This window comes from Gavialis gangeticus, unplaced genomic scaffold, assembly GCF_001723915.1.
Source record: "Gavialis gangeticus isolate Ggan-Ray unplaced genomic scaffold, GavGan_comp1, whole genome shotgun sequence".
Taxonomy (NCBI): domain Eukaryota; kingdom Metazoa; phylum Chordata; order Crocodylia; family Gavialidae; genus Gavialis; species Gavialis gangeticus.
The window spans coordinates 8,994,984-9,006,103 of NW_017728993.1; the positions used below are offsets into that span (position 1 = coordinate 8,994,984).

General features: G+C 38.4%; 1 protein-coding gene across 6 annotated transcripts in view; it reads left to right on the forward strand.

Annotated features, from left to right (window-relative positions):
* The window catches only part of DOCK7 (dedicator of cytokinesis 7), a 199,139-nt gene that overhangs the window by 71,899 nt on the left and 116,120 nt on the right, over positions 1–11,120 (forward strand). For all 6 annotated transcript variants that reach the window (XM_019501183.1, XM_019501184.1, XM_019501185.1 and 3 more), the window contains exons 10-14: positions 780–860; positions 1,747–1,912; positions 2,568–2,710; positions 4,954–5,047; positions 7,486–7,648. In XM_019501183.1, the coding sequence (XP_019356728.1) occupies positions 780–860; positions 1,747–1,912; positions 2,568–2,710; positions 4,954–5,047; positions 7,486–7,648 (647 nt within the window). The remainder of the gene's footprint in view (positions 1–779; positions 861–1,746; positions 1,913–2,567; positions 2,711–4,953; positions 5,048–7,485; positions 7,649–11,120) is intronic.

Below are 11,120 nucleotides of genomic sequence, written 5' to 3' on the forward strand. Positions count from 1 at the left end.
ATGATCTGCTCAGGTCCCTTCTGACCCTAGAAATTATGGGGGTTTAATTGGCCCTAAATTGAAACTGTTTTTAAAAACCCATGGCTTCAAATTAGAGCCCCCATTTTGTCTACACGTGCCCTTAAGATAGTTTATCACTTTACAAAAATCTGGTACTAGGAGCTTAGCCAGTGCTTTTCAACAGCTCAGTAGTTTTGACTTTTTAAGAAACTTCAGTAGCAAACATGTAATGCTTGAATATTATGTTTTAAAATTAATGTCAATATTTTTAAGAGATGATAGTGTTTAGGATCTAATGTTGGTTGTCAGTATTTTAAATAAGATTATTTATACGAAATGTGTGTTTTATTATTTTTAAGCATTTTTTTATCCGAACCTGTTCTAAACCTGTTTGAGGACAGTGACACTACACATGTTAAATAAGAATTAAATATAGGAAAATTGTAAAGTTGAGACCTGAAAGTAAAAATATGATGCTTAATTTAACTCTTTTAAAACCTTTGAAAAAAGGCATGTTTGAAAGAGGTCAGCCACTCTTGTACCTGCAGTTTTACAGGGGGGGTTTAGTTTTGGGTGAAAAATCTGTTTACTTGACTGAAGTGCTTATTCCTTGACTTACACCTGCAGCTCATTTTTTCTGACAGAATAGGAAAATAAGTTTCTTCCTTTTCTGAAAATGTTATGCTTCCAAAACATCTAAGCTTAGTGCTTAATTTATTTATCAGTCACTGATGTGAACATATCCCTGCCCTCACAACCAACCAATTTTTCCTCCACAGCTGGAAAAAGTATTACAGCAAGGGGATATAGGGGAGTGTGCAGAGCCATATATGATTTTTAAGGAAGCTGATGCTGCAAAGGTAAGAATTTTAATTCAGTGATGGCTACAGGACCTTTGACGATATTTTAGTTTGACCATTAATGTATTTTACTTATTGCCCTTCACAAGAGGGAGCTTTATTCACTATTGTTGCTGTTTCTTTTAGCAAGAGAGCAGCTTTCACTTGGAACTTAATCACAGGGAGGTTCTAAAATATCATTAACATCAGAGCTGTTGGGAACTTGCCATCCTAGTTTTTGAATCGTGGTGCTTTTGCAACCATATTTTCCTATTAAATCTTTTTTTCTTCTAATATTCTGTGAAAGGGGCAGGCAAACAGAAAGGGGAAAATTGACTGGATTGCTTCTCTGAGGTATACAAGATACCTATCAGTAAGGTACTTAAGCATTCTTAAGTGGAAGCATGTGAGCAATGCCATTTGAAGTCATGTCCTTAAAAGCAGGCATGTGTGTAAGGAACTGGTTGAATTGGAGCTAAATGCTTAACAGGACTGAGAAAAAGGAAGCCTGAGCTCTATTTTTGTTTCTACTCTAGACTCTTATGACCACAGATAAGGCCATTTACCTCTCAGTGTTTCAGTTTCCCCTTCTGAACAATGGAGATAATTCTAGTGATCTTATCATACTGTTCTCCATCACCAGAGCATCCACATGGAGACATTAGCAATAGTAAAGTCCACTGTAGCCCTTTTACAGACGAAGTTCCTTAGTGTTTGTGAAGTGTCTGGAAATCCTCAGAGAAAAATTGCAAAGTAATGATCACCTTCATTATACTATCGGTAAAGAAATAATTATATTAGCTTGCTTGGAAAAAACACCCCAAACCATTTTTGATCAAAGAGATTTATTAATCCTGTTATTTCCCTTTCTTTTTTTGACTTGTTGAAATAAATATTTTGTTTGCAGAATAAGGAAAAGTTGGAAAAGTTGAAAAGTCAATCGGAACAATTTTGCCAAAGGTTAGGCAAATATCGAATGCCTTTTGCTTGGACAGCCATTCATTTAATGAATATAGTCAGCAGTGCGGGAAGTTTGGAGAGAGATTCCACGGAAGTAGAAGTTGGCACAGGAGGTATGGTACCTTGCATTTGTATAAGGATGTGACCCAATCCACAGTATATTGAAATCAGTTGAATTCAATGGACTTTAGACAAAACTCTGTATCCACTATTTCATCAGGTTTTTTCCCCCACTCCTCACCCTTGTAATGGTCCTGGCTAAAGGTTGAAATAAAAAGGACAAGGTCCATGATAACAAATAGATTTATCTTTCAAGGATTTTACAAGCAAACCATATGATATACTATTTAAAACCAGGCTGTGAAGACTGAGTGTGTTAGAGGCTGATGAACATTTTCCAAAGGAGTGGATTAATCTTTGTGAACCACACAGCTCATCTGAAACTGCTCTTCAGCATCCCCAAAACTGCCAACTTCATCATCTTCCAGCGCAAGAGAAATACATAAATCTCCACACGATAAAGACTTTTATAATAGCAATAAGGCACTGGGGTGAGGTTGCTATGAGAGGAGCAGAGGTATTCAGCTGTGCTTCATAGCTTCCTGATGCCTCAGGAGTGTGATTGTCTTAGCATAACCACCTCTTCTATCATGCTTATTGCATAATTTCTGAATGCAGCAGTTATCTTCTTGTGTAGAAAATCCTGCTTGAAACAAATTTTGACTCTTGTACAACTTGTTTTTTTTTTCATTTGTATTATTATTTTAGAACGCAAAGGATCTTGGTCAGAGAGGCGAAATTCTAGTATTGTTGGAAGACGATCCTTAGAGAGAACCACAAGCGGGGATGAGGCTTGCAATCTGACTAGCTTTAGGCCAGCCACACTTACAGTGACAAACTTCTTTAAACAGGTATGATATGAACCATTGTCATTAGGATGGTTTGGTTAAGTGCAGCCAGAATTGAACTGAATGGATAATTCATGGTGCATTGAGTAAATTTAACTTCTCTCTAACAAACTGTCTTTGAACAGTGTATAGTTGTATTCATTTTAAGGGAAGCTTATTCTTCAGACAGGTTCTGTAAACAGTTTGTGCTTTGTTGATGAAACTCATTGTGAATAACTGATTTATGAACTTTCGGCTGTCTCCAGTAGTTTTGACTGAAGTCATCTGGGCCTGGCATTGTTATTATTTGGTCACTGGATCGGAGTCATTCATAGGATCAGATCTCCTGAGATTAGTTCACTTTCCCTCCAATATTCTCTAGCATTTATTTAAAATTCAGTGTTTTCCCAAGTGTTCCTTACAGTAAACTTGTTTGTTGGAATATTCACAGAAGCAGGCTCAAAACAGCTGGAGAAAATTTGGATGTTGAGTGAATCTGTGCCAAAGGCTATTGGAGGTATTTGTCTTATTTTAGGCAGGGGTTTGTAGCCTAAACTTTAATATGGTGGTTACTTACTCAGGTCATTCATAACAAAAGTCCCAGTCTTTAAGGCAGTCTACTGGAACAACAGCACTGAAATCAAGGACCGTGTATCAACAGGTGCATAGTCCAGCTCTTCATTGGAAGTTGAGAATGGCCAGGGCTCTTGGGATACATTCAGAACCAGAGCTGTAACTAGTAACGTTTATGCCCTGGGCCAGACCAGCTGTAGGAGGAGGTGTCAGCATAGCTACACCCAGCGGGGTCAGCCTCACTCCCTTGATCCTTGGTGAAGAGCATCTGCTGCTCTGAGATGGGGGTAAAGATTTTGGTGCAGGTTAACAGAGCTGCTGCTGGGTGCAGGGACCTTCTTGCCGTAGTCACCATGAGCTGCTGAACTTCATTGCCAACAGCAGTCTGCAAAGGTAAATTCGGTGGTGAAAAAGCTAACAGCTGAAGGTCAGGAGGAGCTACACCTGGAGGCTGCTGCATAAACCGCTAGCTGCTGGCTGCTATTTCTCCTGCTGCTGCTGCTTGTGTCTTGCTCACCCACCCCTTGTTATGCTATTGTTCAACACCTTCCAGGGTTAGGTCCCATGGGGGAACAAGACCCTTTAGTTTTGGTACTGTGTTGCTGACTGTCCACTTTTCTCAGCTGTGGTCCTGTATTTTCCTGCTGAGCAGCAGCAGCAGAAGTATAACAGCCTTTGGTGTTGAAAAGAGAGAGAAAATGGCAAAAATCGGTGGATTATTTTGAAAGGGAAACTATTTTGTTTTCAGTTAAGTAATGTATAAACTAATTAATACTAATCCCTTTCCTAATCCCCACCTGGACCAGCTCCTGAAGTAACTATACCTGACCTAAAACTGTGTGCTTCATTGCCAAGCCTTCTTTAATGCAGTGCTCTGTTAGGGAAAATTTACTTGAAAAATCATCTTTCAAATCTCTGATATAACACAATAGAGCATATACCCAGATCATAGTTTTTGAAAAAAAAGATATTTTCTTTACCAGCTAAGTCCTTGCTATGACATTATGAAATTTTGACTTCCTCTATGAAAAATGTGTTGGCACCTTGGTTTTATGAATGTAGCCATTCTCTCCTGTTCTCACTGCTGTTGGATGGCTCATGTCTGAATTTGCAAATATAAGTGTAAATCAGGAAATGTGTCACTCAGTGGCATTCCACTGGTGGAAAAACAGCGTAATTGAAGGATGAGTGAGCCCTCTATGACTCTTCCTCCCTTTCCCTACCATAAACTGTCGTTAAATTCTTCCCTTTTTTGCACACTTACAGAAGGGCAGAGTTAGACCTTTGTTTTTCTTATTTTGCCCAAGCTGTGGAAAGTTTGGACCATTACAGAGTGGCAAAAGAAGAATGGAAAAACAGAAAAATGACAAGGAAATCCTCTGACTGCTTTGTCTTCCCAGTACTTGTTCCCATAATCACATATATATTTCCCATTTCTGCATAAAATAGGGGAAAGCAAACTTTTTAATGTCAGAGTTGACAAGTCAAATGTTTCTGTTTTGATAAAAATAGGAAATTCTGATGGGGGGGAAAAACCCCACAAAACTTGATAGCAGTTTTCAGGGTTTTTTGATGGGAGAGAAGCTAATTTCACTGAAAGTTCAATCAAAAAGTTCAGCCAGGTACACTAATATACTGTAAGTCAAGTATGAAGGCATTACACAGTCATTTTTCTTTCCTCCCATAAACAATAGGAGGGTGATCGCTTGAGTGATGAAGATTTGTACAAGTTCCTTGCAGATATGAGAAGGCCGTCTTCTGTTTTACGGCGGTTGAGACCCATTACAGGTATTAAATGATTTTGGTGGAAAATGTTTAAAGGAGATCTTTTTGGCTTTGTAAGATTACTTGATAATTCCCATGTGATTCATAAGGAATATAGATACTATGGATGTAAGTGTCCCTAGGAATACATTTGGTCCATCCCTCTCCTCTAAAGCAAGATCTCATATACCTGGAATAGCTATGGTGGATGTTTGTCTGAGTCCTATGTAAAAATCTCCAGTTACAGGGTTTCTGCCATGTCTTAGGTCACTTGTTAATGTGCTTGATGATCTTTATAGTTAGCTTGGATATTAGGAAAACTTTCTGAATTTCTCTCCCTACAAATTAGGTGCACTAAGTACTAAGTACTTTTCTTTCCTTCAGTGGATCTAGAAAAGAATTGCCTTTTTATAACAAGCTTTTACATGTTTGCTCCACCTCATTCTTCTCTTTTATTCCCCTAAATTAAACAGTTCCAGTTCTTGTGTCTATTTTGTCATTCTCTCCTGAAAGCTCTTCTTTTTCTGCATTTGTTTAAAATGTTGTAGATATAATGTTCCATTTGAAGCCTCAGCAGTGCCAAATGCATTAGAAGAATTACTTTGTAGCTCTTACCCATGGCACTCAGCTTACTATATGCTAAAATAACTTCTGTCTTTTTTGCAGGAGCTCTGTTGACTCGTATTCAGTTTGTGGTTCACTGTAACCCCAAAGTCTTTTCTGCGGTACTTGTCTGGACAGTTATTTCCTGTTTTGTATTTCTGCATTTGATTTATCTTTCCTAGGTATAGGTTTTTGCATTTCTCTTTGCTGAATTTCATCATACCTATTTCATACCATATTTCCAATTTATCAAGAATCAACATTATTTTCAATTCTAAACCTCTCCTCCAAGGCAACCCCTTCAAACTTCATATAATCACATAGTTTAAGTCTACGCTCTGTCTCATCGTGTGAGTCATTTCAAAATGTTGAATAATACTGGGCCCAGCAAAAGACCCTGCCAGGCCCCTGGTGACGTGTCTTTCTAGTTTTGATGGTGAACTATTAATCACTACTTTTTAAATAGTTTTTCAATCAGTTGTTTATCCATTTTGTAGGAATTTCATCTAAACTATGTTCACATGGCTTGCTGATGAGAATGTCATACCAGACAGTGGCCAAAGGATCACCCAAGTCATAATATGTCTATCATATAAGGTTTCCCCCTGTGGACTTGGACAGTTAGTTTATCAAAGAAGGGAAGTAGATTGGTTTGATATAATTTATTTTTGACAAATCTGTGTTGGCTGTTCTCGTTGTTCTTTTAGGTGTTTATAGATTGATTGTTAGATATTGTGTTCTAGTATCTTTGTGCAAATTGAACCTATGCTGACCTATGCCTGTAATTCCCCAGGTTCTTTTCCCCTCCATCCTCTTTTTAATCAAGTGCAAAACAAGATACAGAAGTTTGCAGGCTTGTTTGTTAGAAAAATCTATATGATTAGGAAAATGCATGGACTATGAAAAAAATGCAAACTTTGAGATGGTGGTATATTGTGCTGGTTGCATGTAGCCCAAGATATTCTAGCTGAATATCAGTTAGTTTGGTATGTCAGAAATTCAGCCACAGCACTGAATAGTATTCTGCAACAAATCAGCACAAAGCTAGAGCTGGATTTCATAGTGTTGCTATACCCCATCTGGATCTGACAAGGTTACTTTTCAAGCTTTTCCTGCTTTTGAGCTTATGAGTAGTCTTCATAAGGTGATCTTTTAAGGGGAGAATGCAGTCCAGTGATGCCAGAATAGACTGAGTTTGGATAAAGCATCTGTTACTTTTTTTTACCTTGTTAAAGGTAAATACTATGTTTGGTCTTTTCCTTTCCTTTGGAACCTCACCCATCCTCCATGAGTTCTTCAAGGTGATAGTTAGTGATTGCTAGTAGATTTGAGATTGCTTCAGGTAGTTCCATAAGTTCTTGGGGGTGAATTTTGTTATGGCCCTGCCAACTTCACTCTATTTTAATATTCTTTAACCTGTTCTTCCTCCTTCCTGGCATGTGTTTTACTTTCATTATGCTCTCTTACCACTGTACCTATTCTCTCTTGCCTGTCTCTGTCCCACTAACCCTCTATTTCAGGACTGTGTAAATACATGGGCTTGGGACCTAGAGCTTCATAGAAGTTCCATATATCTTCTGGATACAAAAAAAACCTCCTGTTGTAGATCATAGCCTAGATTACTGGAAGTACAGGATAGTTCTTGACTTCACATTTACAAGCCAGTCTAGTATTTCATGTACCAAGTGACAGGTGCTTCCATAAGGAGTAATTTCATAAGCTATGAGACCTCACTCACAGGATATTTGTCAGGAATGCAATTCTGCTGTGCTACGTAATATGGGGGGGAAGCATTATTTATGCACATGTAGTATATATGTATCTTTCATTTAGTACAATAAAAATATTTCTTTGTACAGCTCAGCTGAAGATAGACATATCTCCAGCACCAGAGAATCCCCACTACTGCCTAACTCCAGAGCTGCTGCAAGTCAAACTTTATCCAGACAGCAGAGTTAGACCTACAAGAGAGATCCTGGAGTTTCCAGCCAGGGATGTGTATGTTCCAAATACTACTTACAGGTAATATTTTAATTCCAGAGGATTAGCGGGTCCAGAACTTCCATGTTTATTATTTGATTTGCTTCAGAGCTTGCCACATCAGAAGACCTACTTTGCCAAAGACATAATAACTGAAGTGGTAGAAAAGGAACAGAAAATAAATGATAAAACAGTTCTCTACAGAACCTATTAGAGGTTCATAAAATATCTCGTAGGTTCATAAAACTCAACAGTTCTTAGGGGCACATAAGAAAGTTTTCTTCATTTTTCAGCTGTGAGATTTGCTTGAGTTTCAGTTACAAACAAACCCCAAATCCCAAAATAAAAATTCACAAGTTTTCTGTTGTGTGTGTATGTGTTTAAGCATCATTACTTCCACATAGTCCCAACCAGAAACTGTAACTCTGAACTGAATTTCAGTTACATAATGAAACCTAAATCCAAATGAGTTTTAAAACATTCTCAGGAAACAAGATTTAGTGTCAGCCCAGCTTTCCCCTGTTGTATGTATGCTCTCGGGAAGTGCTGTAAAGTGGTATTTTTAAAGAATGCTTTTGGGAAGATAAAGACAGGCCCAGCCTCTCAGGGGCCATAGGTTTAAATCCAGAACTGGTTGAATTTTTTTCTCTGAAAGTTTTTTTTTTCTTTTAAAGGAAGAATAGCTTTATGACTAAAAGACATTATTAAAAATAGTGGCAAGGAAAAATTAACAAAGAACAGTAGGTCCTGTTGTCATCTGATGCATCCCCTGTGCCCATGTAGATCAAAACCACATGATCCTGTGTGAACATGTCCCCAAAATATTTCCTTTAAATAAAAAGTACAATTTTGGTTACAATTTTCAGCTTCTTGGTTTCCCAACACCATTTCCACCTCATTTTTTCTCCTTTTGCAAGGGGAAAAGAGGGAAAGGAGTAGAGAAGAGTGTATATGGGTGTGGGGGAATACCAAACTCAATTTTGTTTAAGTATTAGCTTCAAAATGATTTATTTTCATTCAATTCAAATGAGAAATTGAAAATCTACAATAAAATTGAAAAGTACAGTAATTTAAAAAACCTTATTACAGAAAATAATTGTTATTTTTCCTTCAACTCCAAACCAGGGTATAGATACTTTACTCTTTACTTTCCGTGGTAAATTATTGTGCTCTTTATTATAAACACTGACCCCTAGAGATGATAAATTTCTGGCTGATACTGTCCTTTTCTGTTGAATCATTTCAACAGCTTACAAGCCTGAGTTAAATTTTAGTATAAACATTTCATAGCACTTTAATGCTTGACTATAGTTATAGTTTAATGCTTGACTATAGTTATAGTTATAGTTTACTGTCCTGTTCACAGCCCTCTTATAGATGTTCAGGTGCAAAAGCTATGGATATTCAAATGATTAAGTTCATAAAAAGATAATTTCCACATTCCAACTATATTTGTATGTATAGTGAATAACAACACTTCTCATTACAAGACTAAAACTTTCTTCTGTGAGTTTATTTAAGATGAAGACAGGGTAGATTTGCACCTTATAGACTAACTAAATTTAGATAGATATATCTATCTTTATCTCTCTCTCTCTCTCTCTCTCTATATATATATATATAGAGAGAGAGAGAGAGAGAGAGAGATAATCTAAAATTAGTTTCTATATATCTCTATATAGGGAAATAGAGATAGATCTGGAGCTCACTTCATCAGATGCCATTAAAGGACAAGCACAGAGCAATGTATAAAATGGGGAAAGTGATTTGAATACAAGGAGGGAGGGGAAAGAGGCAGGTGGGGAGCAGTACTGAGAGGCGAACAAGCAAAGAGTCCATAGGAACAAAGGGGTCACAAAACCCTGTAGTCCCTGTTTAAGCCATACTTAACACAGTCCAGTCCATGGATGATTTCTCGTTCCTCAGTTTCCTGTTCAAGTTGCTTTGTAAAAGCCTAGCTGCGTAAGAACAGCTATCCTGAGGTCAAAGATGGGACGTCCAGGAAGGTTAAAGTGTTCTGCCACAGGCAGGTCTTTGTCTTTCTGCAGCTCATGTCAGATCAATGTTTGTTCTTCCTTACACTTACAGATCTCCTTGTCTATCCAGTGTAGATAGCAGAGGGGCACTGTAGGCAGGTGATGGAATTTATGACGTTGGTAGTGTTGCAGGTGAATGAACTTTTGAATGTTATAGTCCATGTTATTTGGTTCAGTGATGTAGTGGCCTGTATGTATTAGGATGGGGCACAGTTGGCATCTGTAATAATTTTATTATCAATCGCCTATTAAATAGTTTCTGTCTACATATTATGCTTAGCTATGCTGTTATATTAATGTGGTCCTTATTACCACAGATTCTGTGGATACTATAATGTATGTATACCCACAGCGCCCCTAGAGAAGTAGATGTTTTCCCCATGTTGCAGATGAAACTAAATGACTTCATAATAAGTCTTCTGTTGAAATAGGGAATTGAGACAACTTCTTTAAAGGCAAGTGCCCTAACCTTGGACAGTCATTTTTTGCTTCTCAGAAATACACGTTCAGGTAATGAATTTCCATGAAATGGGATGAGGGCCTGTTGGCTCTGTTATCCTCTGCTGGGTATTAATTCATTGTTTTTCTAGCTGATCAGTCTGATCTATCCTGGCTCTCCTTGTGGTTTTCTCCACTTCTTGCCTTATGCTGGTAAGCTGTACTGAGTGGCCAGGTCATAACTGGCCTAGATACAGGAGACAGCTGTCAGCTCAAAGTCAGGTTAGCAAGGTGTTAATGGTGGCCTTTGAGCACAGGACTCTCAGGTCACTGAAAGGATCTTGCTTTAAGAGCCTGGGAGTTGGAAAGCTAGCCAGTGAGGTTGGGAAAAGAACTGCCTTTAGAATTTGGATAGAGGGGAAAGAGGCGGGAGGTAGTGAAAGGAAAGCTGTGAAAATTCAGCTCCCATTCTTTGGCCTAGAACCCTAACAGATAAGGGTCTGCTCTCGGGGTTGTAGAAATTGGGAATATGGCTGCCAGGAGTCAAACCCCACTCTTCCTCCAAAAGATTTATTACAGGGGGGAGGGTCGAACTGTTGGATTGTTTGTCTGGAAATACATAGAGCTGAAGTTACTGAGTTGGCTCCACAGGGACAGGATGTCTCCCAATGCTTTTGTTTCCAATAGTGTTTCCGTGTGTGTGCATGTATACATGCACGCACACATGCTCACACTTGTGTGCATCTTTCTCTGGTTATTTTCTTCACGTGCTTGGCTGGCTTCCCTTGGGTCAGGCAGTTGGAACTTATCCAGGAAGTAATAGGTTTTCTTGATTGGAAAGCAAATTGGCTTGTATCCATGATTTAATCTATTAGCTCTTGAAAACATCTTAGTGCGGAGCATTGATATCAGAGGGCTTTGAAGTCTAGTCTCTAAACAGTTGCACAGCAAGTTTATAATTAAGAAACTGGGGGACTGTGGAGTCGACACCTACACAGTCAAATGGGTCGCCAACTGGCTGGAGGGCTGCACCCAGAGAG